Source organism: Lissotriton vulgaris, chromosome 11 (genome assembly GCF_964263255.1).
Source record: "Lissotriton vulgaris chromosome 11, aLisVul1.2, whole genome shotgun sequence".
NCBI classification, from domain to species: Eukaryota; Metazoa; Chordata; class Amphibia; order Caudata; family Salamandridae; genus Lissotriton; species Lissotriton vulgaris.
In genome coordinates, this window is record NC_141699.1 from 478,911,575 (window position 1) to 478,928,718 (window position 17,144).

At 45.3% G+C, this 17,144-nt stretch overlaps 1 protein-coding gene across 1 annotated transcript in view; it reads right to left on the reverse strand.

Annotated features, from left to right (window-relative positions):
* Window positions 1-16,343, reverse strand: part of LOC147679999 (uncharacterized) — a 52,402-nt gene extending 36,059 nt beyond the window's left edge. The window contains exon 1 of the mRNA XM_086942491.1: window positions 16,340-16,343. Within this exon, the coding sequence (XP_086798617.1) occupies window positions 16,340-16,343 (4 nt within the window). The remainder of the gene's footprint in view (window positions 1-16,339) is intronic.
* Window positions 16,344-17,144: the final 801 nt, after the last annotated feature.

The window sequence follows — 17,144 nt, forward strand, 5'->3', positions numbered from 1 at the left end:
TGAACTGAGCTCCACACCATGAGGGCTGCAAGACAGCTCGGCTCCGTCACCCACCCCGCCCAAAATAACGACAAACCCTATGCAAATATTAAAAATATATACAACACACCAGCAAAGAAACAGGGTAAAACATTTTATTAAATAACTATTTACATAACTATTTTATACTTTTTATTGCCCGATCCGGCTAGCTCAATCGATCGAGCATGAAACTCATGCACTCTGATAGCAAGCGTTGCTACTGATGCTATGCAGACCAAAACTGGTTTTCAGTTTGTACATTTTTCTAGATTTTTCCATCCAAGGTTGGTTGAGTTTGTAGAACGATGGCTTCAGATTTTCAACATACGGTGTGGTGGCGCGGACTGGGAGGGGGCGCTTCGCTCCTGCCCCCTCCCCAAGTAAGATTTTCATACGTGAAAGTACGTTAATGGTTTTGGTCCCTGAGTTGCTTCGATGTCACTGCCATTCTCAAATGGCATAAGTTCTGGATGTTGGGTGCCATAGTTCAGAGTTCTGAGCAGCGCTTGTAACACTGTCTGAAGCTTATTTCCACCTACTGCAGCTTCACTATTCTCAAAGTAAGTGAGGGTCGTTTGTGGACCTGACTGCATTTGAAAACAATGTGATATGGTACCTCCCTAAACCGCTTGACGGAGGCCCCCGAGGGGCGGTGTGATGGCACGGACTCGGAGAAGACGCTTGGCTCCGACCCCCTCCCCAAGTCTTATAGCACCGGTTTAGCCTGAGATCGCCCCCGACATAGGCGGCCGGCTCCCGGGGTCCGGCGGAACTTTTTGCCTTTTGATGACTCTTCTATTCTGGACCTTGTCCCACAATCCGTTTGACCTGAAGACACGCTGTAGTGGGGCACCCCTTTACCGTTTTAGTTGCCATTCCGCCCGCTTTTGCTACACTGTGCCTCTTCCGCCATTCAGCTGTTTACCGCCCGCTCTTGCGACTACAGCGTCTCGCTCACCATGTAGTTGAGTTGCTCCCGCTCTTGCGATGCAACGATAAGCGACTGCCACAGGACTCTCAAAATGGCGGCCGGCTCTTCAGATTTGGGCGTGGTCCACTAAAATGGCCCTGGGACACCTTGGAACTCGGACGCTTCCCTGATAGGGCTTGGGTCCCATTCTCGAAAGCGTCCCCTCAGCCGTGAAGATTCTACAAAAGTCTTGGGGGCCCCCGACTCCCGCAGGCTTCTGGTGGGGAGCGGCTGCCATGTTTGCTCGTGGAATGGCCACGACGGAGCTACGAGATGGTAGTGCTCTCATGCTGACGCCAGCTTTAGTCTGAAACATCCAGAAACACTGTAGACTACCAATTCGATCAGTTCCGGTAGCGCCCCAACATGACCCGGTAGAGAAGAACTTGCCCTCCCCTCTTTGACTGATGGTTCTTGTTGCCTGTCCCCTCTGTTGTCATTTAACAGAACTTTTTGGACTGCTGAAAGGGGTTGTGTTCCGAACGCTGGTTAGTGGAGACATTTTGACTATATTCTTGACCTACGTTGTCGCGTAATGCGTTATATGACACGCCGCGTTAGCGCACCCGGAAGTGATCCGGGGCGCGGCGCGCAGCGCGTAACGTAAGTATAACAGGTCATGTGACTTGTTAATAAAACTTTTTATTGGTTCATTTTACTTTTGTTATTTTAATAATGAAAAGCTTGGTCCTATGACCTAAAAAATACGCTTTTTATTGATTTCAAACTTTTTTTTAAAAAACATATATGTTATAATATTCCAGGCTAATGTACTTTCCCGGAAAATTTACAACTGTCCTGCAAGTAAAATATATTCCTTTTTCGAGAAAAAGGGCGTTTCTTCGTCCCATGACGGGGCCGTTGAGTAAAAGAGACTCGGCCTGCTGTCTTAGTCGCCGATACGCCTGATTATCAGATTCTTATCGATCACTTTATGTTGCAGGAGTGGAAAACACAACTGCCCTTGACCATTTATCTTTACTGCGTTCCTACGTATTATACCTTTTATCCGTCATGTAATTGGACTGCTTTATTTCACTTGCCTTTTACTGATTCGAAAACAGTGACTAAAAGTAAAAACTTTACCAATGTAAATACTACTACCATGTTTTGTTTTAAAAACCTTTATTGTGAAAATGTCAGTATACAAATACGGGCCTATAACCACGTGGGCCGGCCACGGAGCAAACTGAAATCGTATATGATGAGGAGACATTTACATTATAGAGGAACGTAACGAGCGGGCCATTAGGTTGCAAGAACTAAGGTGTCTAACAGTTGCGGAATCGGTGGACGTACATTTTGTAATTAAATTACGACAGGGCCACTTACAAAAAAATCATCTAGATATACATTTGCGGGCAAGTACCATGGGTGACGTTAATTCGAACTTTCAATAGTACAGTAATCAATAACACATCAGAACTTAATATCAATAGGGATGTCAAAATATTCAATCAATTCTCGTCCCCGCCCGCCATGAGCATCAAAACTGCATTCATATCTCGTGATATCAAGGTTGTTCAACCAGTACACAACAAGGAGTTACGAGTCCCATTTATACCGGCGCCATTTTGGGCGAGGCCGGGCAGGTGCAAGATATAATCAAAATGTCTCCACCAACCATTGGCCAGACCAGAACCCATTTCGGCCCTTTATGCTACAAGATGGTGTCTTCCATTCAGAAAATATTGTTGGCAGCATTTTGAAAGGAAAGATAAACAGCCGTTCTCCTAGTGAGTCTCACATTGTTACATTTAGGAAGAATGTTGAAGAGTAGTATGTGGAAAATCTGAAGCCATTTTTCTACAAACTCTCAATCAGCCTTGGATGGAAAAAAAATCCTGAAGAATGTACAAACTGAAAACCAATTTTTGTCTGTATAGCATTAACAGCAACGCTTGAGTCAGCTTTGTGTGAAGCCGCCATTTTGATTCAATCAATAACGTCCCCCTGCACACATTCAGGGACCTGGTCGTGTCTTCAGGTGAAACGGATTGTGGGACAAGAAGCAGAAAGGAAAAGGAAAAAAGTTCCGCCGGACCTCAGGAGCCGGCCGCCTATGTCATGTGCGATCTTTGGCCACACCAGGGCAATAGTGAAGCTGCAGCAGGTGCAAATAAGCTTCAGACAGTCTTACAAGCACTGCTCAGAACTCTCAACTATGGCACTCAACATCCAGGACTTTCCATTCGGATCTTGGCGCCTTGTGCTGGTTCCGACCTATTCACACATCGGTCCACTACTGACATCACCTCATAAGCCAACGGGGCACCCCACGCTGACTTTCGGCGCAGCATTGTAGGATGGCCACACCAGTGCGGCAATTTGCTGGACACCACCTCGGTGTCATCCGGATCTCGGCGCGTTCGAGTCACTGTACCGCAAGAGTGACCGGAACTCAGCTGGACACGCCGTCTTTCGGCGCAGCATTGTAGGATGGCCACACCAGTGCGGCAACTTGCTGGACACCACCTTGGTGCCATCCGGATCTCAGCGCGCTGTGCTGCCTTCGGCCTACTGTAGCCGCAAGTGCGGACGCAACTCAGTTGGACGGCGAGTGAAATGCTAAGGGGCGCCGCACTGCAGCCGAGGAGCCTCCATCTTGGGGGAGACGCACAGCCCCCACTGACTGACGCGACCTTACAGGCCAACGGGGCGCCCCACGCCGACTTTCGGCGCAGCATTGTAGGATAGCCACACCAGTGCAGCAACTTGCTGGACAACAACTCGGTGCCATCCGGATCTCGGCGCGTTGTGCTGCCTTCGGCCTATTCGCACATCGGTCCGCTACTGACGCCGCCTCACGTGCCAGCGGATTTTCTACGCTTTTTGAAGCCCTATGCCGCATAACAGGTCATGTGACTTGTTTATAAAACTTTTCATTGGTTCATTTTACTTTTGGTTTCCTAATGATGGAAGGCTTGGTCATATGACCTAAAAATAACACTTTTCATTGGTTTAGAACATTTTTTTCCCAAACTATGAAAGCCCCACCTTGTTTCTGGATGTTTCAGACTGAAGCTGGCGTCAGCATGAGAGCACCACCATCTCGTGGCTCCGTCGTGGTCATTCCGCGAGCAATCATGGCAGCCGCTCCCCACCGGAAGCCTGCAGGAGTCGAGGGCCCCCAAGACTTTTGTAGAATCTTCACGGCTGAGGGGACGCTTTCGAGAATGGAGCCCAAGCCCTAGCAGGCAAGCGTCCGAGTTCCAAGGTGTCCCAGGGCCATTTTAGTGGACCAGGCCCAAATCCGAAGAGCCGTCCGCCATTTTAAGAATCCAATGGCAGCCGCCTATCGCTGCACCGCAAGAGTGGGCGCAACTCAACTACATGGTGAGCGAGACGCTGTAGCCGCAAGAGCGGGCGATAAACAGCTGAATGGAGGATGAGGCACAGTGTAGCAAAAGCGGGCGGAATGGCAACTGAAACGGTAAAGGGGCGCCCCAGTACAGCAGACGAGCCTCCACCTGGGGAGGCCCGTTCACGCCGCCTCCCCCACGCCCACCCCGGGCGCCCCACACCGTTTTTCGGAGCAGCATTGTAGGATGCCAAAACCAGTGCGGCAAGTTACTGGACATCACCAGGGTGCCATACACATCTCAGCGCGTTCTGCTGCCTTGGGACTATTCGCACAACAGACCGCTACTGACGAGGCCTCCCCCCGCACCACCCGGGACGCCCCACGCTGTTTTTCTGAGCTGCATTGTAGGAAACCAAAAACCAGTGCGGCACCCAGGTGACATCACCTGGGTGCCGTCCAGAACTCAGCACGTTGTGCTGCCTTGGGACTATTCGCACAAAAGACAGCTACTGACCATTGTTGCTTCTTTTTGCCCAAAAATGTTTAAATGTATTTACAGTTTTTGTTACGTTCGTTATATTTATAAAGTTAATAAAGTTTTATAATCCTACTTTGTTGGAGTACTATATATTTTTAAAAAATCGGGTGAATGGGGCCTTGAATCGGGTTATTGTCATGTGTGGGCTTTGGAAGTGTGCTGCTGCAGGATCCGACATTTCAAACTCAAATGCACGTTCTTTTTCTTACCTTTCCGAAGCATGGAGCGCAATAGCAGGCAGAGAAAGGGTGATGCAAGTGTTGAACACTGCCTGGCCTGGCAAGTTGCTGGCAGTGCCACCCCCCCGCCCGCTCCTGAAAGAGGGCACACACACACCGCCGCCCCAAGTACTTCACATATCTTTAAAAGACCATGCGCTTGTTAATGAGGCTTAAATGGTTTATCACCCCTTCTAGAGCCCCTGCATTGGCCCTCTGACGTTTCCTGGAAGAATTAGCACGTAACACAATACCAAGCCCTGTCAGCTGAAACCCCAGAGGAATCAGGTTTTTGCTTGCAGGAATCGGGAGGCGGGAGACTAGCACTGAAATCGGTAGTCTCACGCCTGAATCGGGAGGGTTGGCATGTCTGGATTCTCTGCAGCTGGGGCCATAAACTACATCCGCAGGGCTAGGTGATAGCCTGGGACTGGCCTGGACAATCGGACACAGAGGAAGAGGAGTGTCAGAGGGTGCGGTAGTGAATAGGGTAAAAGGGAGGTGTCGGGCGGGCACAGGGTGTGATTCTCAGGGAAGAGCAGCGCAGATGCGGGGAAGTTTATGGCCCAAGCATGAGAGAGAGAGCGGGGGTGACCAGTGCGTGGGGGAGATGCTTGCGAGGGTGGGGAGCCGTGCTGAGAATCGACGGCGTGCAGAGAGTGGGTCTGGTCAAGGCATCTAAAATGGCTGCCGTGCACGACAAAATTGTGCCATTGGAAAAAAGGCAAGATGGCGCATACAATGTTTATCAATAAGGATTCATTTATAACAAAATATTTTATCGCAGTGACAAATTGGCGGTCAACACTTCCTGATTTCCATCGAATCGAACGTTAACAGACGTCACGCAGCAAAAAAAAAAACGCTCACGCACAGCCGCTGGAAGACATGTATCAACATATATGAGCCTCCTCAGCCACCCTCAGAAAACATAAGGGATCAGGATACGTCTCCCGCACCCCCTTATACCTAGTAATTTAATTAAAACGAAACACAAAATGGCGAATTCCCGTTTCGCTACCAGTTTGCGGCCCAGTTCGCGGCCCGAGAAGCACTTCTACCGTGAAAAATCATTTTTTTTTTTTTTTCCCCACGGGACCCTTTAATAACCCCAACATCATTCCTAGGGGGTCAAGAGGGGTCTACCTTGCCCCCTTTCATTAAATTCCACCTTCGTTTTTCACCTCTTCTTCTCTCTCGATCCTACCGAGAGATAAGATGGCGCACGCACAGCCGCTGGAAGACATATATCAACATATATGAGCCTCCTCAGCCACCCTCAGAAAACATAAGGGATCAGGATACGTCTCCCGCACCCCCTTATACCTAGTAATTTAATTAAAACGAAACACAAAATGGCGAATTCCCGTTTCGCTACCAGTTTGCGGTCCAGTTCGCGGCCCGAGAAGCGCTTCTACCGTGAAAAATCATTTTTTTTTTTATTTTCCCCACGGGACCCTTTAATAACCCCGACATCATTCCTAGGGGGTCAAGAGGGGTCTACCTTGCCCCCTTTCATTAAATTCCCCCTTCGTTTTTCACCTCTTCTTCTCTCTCGATCCTACCGAGAGACAAGATGGCGGCCGCTCCGGACTGTTTAGAATGTTGACAGACACCGGAGAGCCAATCAGCTTCGCATCGCAAAGTTCCGTTTCGCGAAAAGTAAGCGGACCGGAGCGCTATCCGGGACGCTGTCACAGATATATATCTTGTTTTGAACGGTAATTTCTCAAAATCCACAGGAGCACATATATTGAGACCTAGCAAAGGCACATCGGGCTAACAGTCCCTACAATTTTGCCAAGTTTCGTGCAAATCCATTCAGCCGTTCGAGCTAAAAGTGAGGCCAACCGCCCTATGAAAATTAACATGGGGAAAACGCATTTTGGGACCCCCCTTTTTTCTCGGCCCCCCCTTGAGGAAACCCCCCCAAATTTCAAAGGGCTGCTCAGAAACAAAATGTACAATTTTCCTGAAAATTTCAGCCGATTCCGTCCACAAACGCCAAAGTTATTAGACATAGAATTTTCAAAAATCCCGTAGGGAAAAAATCCTAACTATATATACCTACTGGCGACAGCCAGTAGGTAATATATATATATATATATATATATATATATATATATATATATATATATATATATATATAAATATACACGCTTTTAGTGGTCCGGTGGATGGATCAGGCCATATCAAGACAAAGAGTTTAAAGGGGAGGACACCAATTTGGTAGAACTCAAGATAGATTGAACAAAATAAATAGATTGCAAAAAGGAGCTGGACTATCCCCGTTCAAAAGCAAATCAAGTTTTGTTCCAATGGCAACCAAAGATGCAATTGATACATTTCACAATTGTGTGTCTAACGAGATCAAGCAACTGTATAGGTCCACCAGGAACAACGCCAAGAAAAAGTATAATCGACATCAAGCAGAGTATTCCACCCTGATGAATAAATTAAGTAAGAACACTGATATAGTGATTAAAACATCTGACAAGGGTGGTAATGTCGTTATATGGCCTAAAAAAGACTACACCAACGAAGCCTACAGATAACTACGGGATGCAAATTGTTATGAGCAAACTAGTCACAAAGAGTATGATAAGGCAAAAGAGATTCTCCTCAAGTTGCTACACAAATGGTGCAGAGAGGGCTTGATTTCTTTGGAGGAATTCAAATTTATGCACAACGAATTCCCTGTCCTCCCTGTGTTTTATCTAATCCCCAAAGTTCATAAATGTGTTAGCCCCACACCAGGAAGACCAATCATTTCGGCTATAAGAAGTGTCAGTAAACAAGTGGGACAATACATAGATTTCTTTTTGCAGGATATGGTGCAATTGCTGCCCAGTTTTGTTAAAGACACAAGTGATTTCTTGCAAAAAATTGGGGAACTGGAGTGGAACAGTGACATGCTATTGATTAGTTTGGATGTAGAGTCTCTTTACACCAGTATTTCACACAGCAGTGGTCTTCAAGCTATAGCATACTTTCTCAGCAAACGACCTGTAGAATTTTCTGAGCATAATAAGGTAATTATTAGTCTCATTGAATGGTGTCTCAATCTTAACTTTTTTCTGTATGGCAAAGATGTTTGGAGACAATGAAGGAGTCTAGCAATGGGATCCTGTTTCTCCCCCAGCTATGCATGTTTACACGTTGGCTGGTGGGAGGAACAGGTCCTGAACACCCAACATCGAGTATGGGTCAATGAAAAGTTGCTAAGTATCTACGTTACATAGACAACGTTTTCATTATTTGGCAGGGAGATGAGGACGAAGCATCTATGTTTGTTAAAGAGATTAATAACAATTCCCTCAATCTCAACTTCACGTCAAAAATGAGCAAATAGGAAATAGAGTTCCTAGATATGAAGGTATATGTCAAGAATGATAGATTAGAGACTACACTTTTCAGAAAGCCCACGGCTGGAAACACTACTTTGCATGCAACCAGCCTACATCCCAAACACACTATAAGGAGTATTCCGTATGGTGAGATCTTACAGTTGAAACAAATTTGTAGTTCCCCAGCTGATTTTGACAAATGTGTACTAGAAATTAAGTTCAAACTACAAAGATGGCCGTAATGATGTCATCTTGTAGTTCTTGGGTGAACTACAACACAGTGGATTGTGACATCACTCTGTAGTTCAATCGAATCCCACAAGAGTACGTGATACTCCGCCCCAATCTCCTTTATAAGCTTCCTGTGGGCAGCCATTTTTGCCTCCCACGAAGCTCGGGTCCTGCAATGAGACAACACCGGACAGGTTAGTGGCTCATCAGGATTTATTTTTGGCCTTTTTTCTTTTGGGGTGGCATAGACTGGTTCACCTATGTTTCTGGGATATGAGACCAGGCTTGGTCTGTCAAACTTTTGCTAGCCCAGATCTAAACCTGCTACAGTTTAGCTCCATCCTATTGAGGACACTCATATTTAGAGGAAAGTTTTTTACATTAAGTGATGGATCTTGGGAACCTTGGACTTTTATGGGCTCTGTGACTTATTCCACCCTTAGGATTTTTTATGGCTCTGTGAAGCTTGACTGTTATAGGGGCTATATTATGTATTGGAGGGAGAGATAGAGTAGTACTGTCCACCCTTCCGTTCATTACCCCTTCCTTGACTTCACATAGCGGGGCCTCCTTTTTCCTGAGCTGGGTTCCAGGAGAGGTGAGGTACACTCCCTGTACTATTCAGGTGAGTAACATTAGTAAAATAAATTGGCTTAATTAGTAGAAGCCAGTACCAGGTCTTTCCTGTTTTGATAGGACTTACTACAATTTATTTCTTGTTTCTTGTTAACAGATGTAAGAGACACCGTTTGGTACAGAGGAACACCATTTTGGACTATTTATGTATATCCTTTACAGATTGTCGTTACGTTCACTTTATGTATGCAGTAGCTAATGCTTAGAACTCTGGCCCTGAAGAAAGCCATGGGATCTTGTTCCTACCGGATGAAACATGTTGGCCTTGTAAATGCAGTTATATGTTTAGACTGCTTCCTCTGCATTGTTCTTGTTTGTTTGAGGGAAAGGACAAATTACATTAGAGTTTTTCGCCTATTGATCCTTTTACCCCTTGCTTTTAACTCGCATATCTTTTGATTTTTGCACTGCACTCGATCCCATCTTTATCATTTGTTCATGGGTACCTTAGCGATTGATGGTGCGACCCAATTGAGTTAGGGCGATGGATGGGTCTCATTGATCAAGAGACATACCACCCCATTTTTGGATGACCAAATGAGAACACTTGATCTACATAGCTATTTGATGGGAATCCAACGCATCTCTGTAGGGGTCTTACAACAATCTCAGTAGGTTCTTCGACAGGTTTGTCCTGGCACACATTCTGATATAGAGACTTATATAGCTCTATTAGCGCCTAACTCACTTATGTAGGAGTTTTGCAGCAGTTTGGAGTACTTGAAGCTCCGTTATAGACCCCTGGTTCTTTTGTTGTTAGGATTACAGTTAGGGGGATACAAACTGGGCAGGTCTTTAAATTTCCCTCAGACCCTTCTTCAATTGTTTGTGTTTTACTGTTTAGAGCAGCTGCCAGCTGCGGGTCTTTCTCTTAGACTACACTTTATGGAGGTAGTTCTTTCGCTAGGGACACTGTTTGCTCTAGTCTGCACTACTGAATCTTCTGGGGAGGTATTAGGTTCAGTTTCCTTTGAGTCTAGGGTCACCCACCTTCACTTTGGTCCTTTAGGGCTCTCTACAGATGTACCCTTGGCACACTGTTTGCCTATATGTGAGTTTGAACTAACAAGCAACATCATTATTCTGATATGGCAGGCACAGCACGATCTTGTACTGTTTTGACAGCCCTCTACCACTTCAGTTTTTGAAGTGAGGGGCGGATGATTAAGCCCCCCTCCTCCTCCCCCCTTCCCACCATTGGCTACCTTTTTTTTGGGTTCATTTGGGGATCATTATCAGAGACCACTTTGATGGATCTTTATAAATAGACTTCAGCTCGGTCGACTGTTTCGCGCTTGCAAACACTTGCGCTATGGCTAAATAAAGCACCTTTATTTTTTAACTAGTTCAAACTACAAAGATGGCCGTAATGATGCCATCTTGTTGTTCTTGGGTGAACTACAACACAGTGGATTGTGACATCACTCTCTAGTTCAATCGAATCCCGCGAGAGTACGTGATACTCCGCCCCTATCACCTTTATAAGCTTCCTGTGGGCAGCCATTTTTGCCTCCCACGAAGCACGGGTCCTGCAATGAGACAACGCCGGACAGGTTAGTGGCTCATTAGGATTTATTTTTGGCCTTTTTTCTTTTGGGGTGGCATAGACTGGTTCACCTATGTTTCTGGGATATGAGACCAGGCTTGGTCTGTCAAACTTTTGCTAGCCCAGATTTAAACCTGCTACAGTTTAGCTCCATCCTATTGAGGACACTCATATTTAGAGGAAAGCTTTTTACATTAAGTGATGGATCTTGGGAACCTGGGACTTTTATGGGCTTTGTGACTTATTCCACCCTTAGGATTTTTTGTGGCTCTGTGAAGCTTGACTTTTATAGGGGCTATATTATGTATTGGAGGGAGAGATAGAGTAGTACTGTCCACCCTTCCATTCATTACCCCTTCCTTGCCTTCACAGAGCGGGGCCTCCTTTTTCCTGAGCTGGGTTCCAGGAGAGGTGAGGTACACTCCCTGTACTATTCAGGTGAGTAACATTAGTAAAATAAATTGGCTTAATTAGAGAAGCCAGTGCCAGGTCTTTCTTGTTTTGATAGGACTTACTAGAATTTATTTCTTGTTTCTTGTTAACAGATGTAAGAGAAACTGTTTGGTACAGAGGAACACCATTTTGGACTATTTATGTATATCCTTTACAGATTGTCGTTACGTTCACTTTATGTATGCAGTAGCAAATGCTTAGAACTCTGGCCCTGAAGAAAGCCATGGGATCTTGTCCCTACCGGCTGAAACATGTTGGCCTTGTAAATGCAGTTATATGTTTAGACTGCTTCCTCTGCATTGTTCTTGTTTGTTTGAGGGAAAGGACAAATTACATTAGAGTTTTTCGCCTATTGATCCTTTTACCCCTTGCATTTAACTCGCACATCTTTTGATTTTTGCACTGCACTCGATCCCATCTTTATCATTTGTTCATGGGTACCTTAGCGATTGATGGTGCGACCCAATTGAGTAAGGGCGATGGATGGGTCTCATTGATCAAGAGACATACCACCCCATTTTTGTATGACCAAATGAGAACACTTGATCTACATACCTATTTGATGGGAATCCAACACATCTCTGTACGGGTCTTACCAACAATCTCAGTAGGTCCTTTGACAGGTTTGTCCTGGCACACATTCTGATATAGAGACTTATATAGCTCTATTAGCGCCTAACTCACTTATGTAGGAGTTTTGCAGCAGGGGGATACGAACTGGGCAGGTCTTTAAATTTCCCTCAGACCCTTCTTCAATTGTTTGTGTTTTACTAGAAATTAATGCCAGACTCAGGGCACGGGACTATTCAGACAAAATACTGCAGCAAGCATTAATTAAAGCAGAGACACGCCCTATGGAAAGTCTTTTTCAGTCAATCCCAGTAAGCAGTGTAGTGGCAGATGATGAAGTAATGCCTACTGCTGTTACTAATGACTGTCCCAGATTGATAACGTCCTTTAGCAATGAGGAAAATAAGATCAGAACAATTGTTAAAAAGAACTGGCCAATTCTGTTAACTGACTCTATATTAGGTTTCCAGTTACCTGATAAGCCGTTGGTCACCTTTCGAAGGGCAAGAAATATGGGGTCTCTGTTAGATAAAAGCAGCCCAGAAACCAGACGAAAAAGTATGTGGTTAAAACCTGCCACAGTGTTTCGCAAGTGTTCAACTTGCAGGGCGTGTACATTTGGAAGTAATAAAACACACTACCAAACGACTTTTCAACAGAGAGAGATTCCTATCGCTGGCAGTTTTAACTGCAAAACTGAATTTGCAGTGTATGTCCTGATGTGCACCTGCGGCCTTAATTATATAGCCACTACTAAGTTGTAGGTGCACATCAGGATTTTACAGCACCTTAGAGCCATCCTGCATAGTGACCCCACCTATCCGGTAGCACGTCATTTTAAGAACAAACACAACAATGACGTAGCTTGCCTGTCTTATTTTGTAGTGGGGTCTATTCCGAAACTGCGCAGGGGCGGGAATAGAGAACAGAAATTAAGGCAGCTGGAGACAACCATGATTTTAGAATTTGACAGCATATGGCCGAATGGTCTGAACAACTCAGAGGATATGTACACCTTCCTCTAGGACTGTATCGTTGGTTGTCTCCACTCTTTAGGTTTCGGTGCCGTATAAACTGTCTGTGCGCGGCTAGCCCCGTGCTTTGAGTCATATTCAGGCGGAACAGTACAGGTCGTCAGGTTCCCTGTCCCCTAGTATGGAATTAACAGGAAAAGTTCCATCCGTCGGCATGTTTTATCTAGTATCTTGTAGTATCTCTTGAGGTAGTCAGGCTCCCTGTTGCCTTAATGAATAGCTTCATTTCCTTGTAAATATTATGAAATCCTGCTCTCTTTTTCTATTTTCATAGGGTGTTTACACTTTAAATAATTTATGATGTATTAGGGTGTTTTAAGGAATGTGATTTTTATGTGATTTTAAAAATGAATTTAGGCAAGGACCTAGATTTTATATTGTTATCCATATTTTAACACAGTTGCTATGTCTCAGCATCATACATGTGGCACTTTAATCACTTTCATATTTGCACAGCCATTTTTGCACAGTTGGTAAAGGAGTTACTTCAAATTTTATATACAAAATTGATTTTTCTGATATATTCATATATACACAAAAAAATGTTTTTATGCACTTTAGACTATTTATAAATTCCCCTGATAAGTTATTTTTTGCCTTTTGAAGGAGTGAGGAATGTGGTGTACAATGTTCAACAACAATGGTGTGAGCAAGCAAGGATTTATCCTGACAGATATTTGTGCAGCTAGATTGCTTTTCCTACAAGGACAGCATTAGGTATATATGCTGTAATCTGTAGCACCTAGTAGTTGGTTTTTCCACTCCTTCTTTTTCAGTAAAATTGCATTTATGCACTTTATTTTTAAAAAAAGAGCTTACTTGGCACCGTAGATACAACAGAGAGTTTATCTACTATGTCTATGGACATGTGATCTAGGAGGCGTCAGCTTGCCGTTCGTTACATCGAACCAATACCCCTTCCTTCTTAGAAAAAGGTCTGACACAGCCAAGGTAAATCCACACTGCTTTAATCTTCACCAATCCGTAGCGCAATGTCCTTAAAATGTGAAACTATTGGCAGACGCGTTTCAGCGTTTCCGCTTTCCTCAGTGCCAGTTTCATAATAAGGCAGTTCCACCTAGGGTCCTTTAGAATGTTCACGTCATCACTCCCTCATGGTGAAGACACGGCCCCTTAACTCCTCTTAAGGGTATATTGCATCTGTTTTGTGAGCTGCTTGCATCTGCCCCTCGACAACGCACTGGTGCCGGCAAGGATGCCAATACAGTGAATGGGAAGCCCGACACACAGTGATGTCCCAACACAGGTTAAACCGGCTCACAGCACATTGAACAAAAAAACAGGGTTAAGTTGATGGCATCCACACGGTGAGTTACTGGGAGATACTTAACACTCCCTCCCCTTCACAGGCAGTATTTACACAGTGGTGTTTAGCAGCTAGGGGGGGCTCCACATTTGCACTTTCATGCTCCACCCAAACTTTGCTGAACAAACGCTGGGCACCAGACCGGGAGGGGGTGTCAGTAGAACGGCGTCAGCTTGCCGTTCGGTACATCGAACCAATACCCCTTCCTTCTTAGAAAAGGGTCTGAAACAGCCAAGGTAAATCCACACTGCTTTAATCTTCACCAATCTGTAGCGCAATGTCCTTAAAATGTGAAACTATCGGCAGACGCGTTTCAGCGTTTCCGCTTTCCTCAGTGCCAGTTTTAAAATAACGCAGTTCCACCTGGGGTCCTTTAGAATGTTCACGTCATCACTCCCTCATGGTGAAGACACGGCCCCTTCCCCGAGTGGGATGGGTATGCTCAGACGTCCCATGCTCTCCACGACATACATCCGCTCTCCACACCACTGGAGTCAAGCTACCCTGGCTGAAGACGGCGATAGCCAGAAACCGGTCCTAGGATGCTTGATTCCGGTCCAGGAAAGACATGGTTTGGCAGTTCGGGCTGGACTGCTCCCACGAGGCACAGGGTGAAGGCTGATTTGCATATGGCCATGTCTGATCTGGGGTGGTGTGGAGTGCAAAAAAACGATGGATTTAGGCCCAGATCTCTGTACTGGGGTGAATGTATGACATAGTTCTGCATTCTGTCCATCAACTGTTATTTTTGCATTTGTCAGCCCGAGTGGGATAGGTATGCTCAGACATGAGTCCCATGCTCTCCACACCACTGGAGTCAAGCTCTCCTGGCTGAAGACGGCTGATAGCCAGAAACCCGTCCTAGGATGCTTGATTCCAGTCCAGGAAAGACATGGCTTTGCAGTTCGGGCTGGACTGTTCCCATGAGGCACAGGGTCAATGCTGATTTGCATATGGCCATGTCTGAACTGGGGTGGTGTGGAGTGCAAAAAAACGATGGATTTAGGCCCAGATCTCTGTACTGGGGTGAATGTATGACATTGTTCTGCATTCTGTCCATCAACTGTTATTTTTGCATTTGTCAGCCCAAGTGGGATGGGTATGCTTAGACGTGAGTCCCATGCTCTCCACATCACTGGAGTCAAGCTATCCTGGCTGAAGACGGCTGATAGACAGAAACCGGGCCTAGGATGCTTGATTCCGGTCCAGGAAAGACATGGCTTGGCAGTTCGGGCTGGACTGTTCCCATGAGGCACAGGGCCAAGGCTGATTTGCATATGGCCATGTCTGAACTGAGTTGGTGTGGAGTGCAAAAAAATGATGGATTTAGGCCCAGATCTCTGTACTGGGGTGAATGTCTGACATTGTTCTGCATTCTGTCCATCAACTGTTATTTTTGCATTTCTCGGTGCTCACTGTGCCACCCACTTACGTAGCACTGCAAAGCATGTCTTAGGCCTTCCACTGCAGTTGACCTGGCAAAATAAACCTTTTGTCATACCTAAACCTGCCTTTTTAATACTTATAAGCCACGTCTAAGTTAGGCCCTAGTCGCCCCTATGGCAGGGTACCTGGTATTTTAAAACGTAGGATATGGTGCTTACATTTTAAATGTCCTAACAGTTACAACTTCTTAAAGGGCTTATCTCTCCCACAGACTAACACTAGGTTACCTTTTTACATTTAACATGTGCTAACTTCAGTGAGCGGAGAGAGGTATGCTGTTCACATTCAATTAATTTGTAACTTGAAAAACTTTCTACTGGTAAAGTCAGAGGCAATTTGAAAAATACCCCTTTTTTAAATTTGACATTTTCTTGCTCAAACCAACTGTGCCTTTCTGCTAGTGTCCAGGGTCACATGGCTGTAAATGGATCTTGTGTTGTTGGTCAAGTAATGCTTCTAAACAGAGTGACAAAGGAAGCCTAGGTGTGAGGGGAGACAGTCTTCCTAACAGACAGGATTGCTAGGGAGGAACTGTACCATGCCTCTAATTTAAGCTTGGCTGAATTAGTGCCAAGCTATCAGACTGTTAAGCACAGGCTAATTTAATGGCTTTTGTGGTTCACCCTGATAAGCAGTGTGTTTACTATTTGAGTGGGGCTTCCACCCCTCTAAACAATTACCCAATTTCTTACACTTACCCATTGTTGCATACCCTCAGACTTTATGGGGGAATGTCCATTCAGATTCTTCAAGCCATCAGAGATGTGTGTGTGTAGCTGTTATCTTGGTGGGAGAGCAGAACACCGTCAGATCCCTCCAATCCCTCCCTGTGTGCTTTGTACATTTGAAGGCTCGATATTTGTAGATGAACATACCTGCGAGAGAACTCACCAGGAACGTGAGGTAAATCATTACACACTCAAGGGGATTTCCTCAAGAACGTGTGATAATCATCGCCAAAATTGCTTATCGCAATGTTTCATATCGCTGTATATTGCAGGAAAATAACTCTGTCTTAACGTCCTATTCACAAAACGGCGATAACATGCAATATGTTTGCGATAATGCGTCAAATGTCTGCGAAAAAGTTACCCGGACGGCAATAAAAATCCAAACCCCAATTTGAAAAAAGTTGCAATGGGCCCAACCGCGATAAAAAAACCTACACTAAGCTGCACCAGGCCTGCAATTCACTCACGTCAGGCGGGAAAAAACACTATAAAAATTGGGGGAAAAAAACAAACAAAAGCAAAACAACAGCGAAGGACAATGGAGGTAGCTGGAGCAAGTATTGAGAACAACCAGAATCCCACAAGCCCCCGGGAAGACCAGCCTGGGACCTCGGTGTAAGGGAAGGACAAGGACAAGAAGAAGAGGAAGACGTGTTTCAGTCTGCAGGAAAACAGGATCCTGATAACGGAGGTGGTAGAACACCATCAACTACTGTTCGTCACCACCACTGTGTCATTGGCAACAAAAAATGGAATATGGCAGTCCATCGTG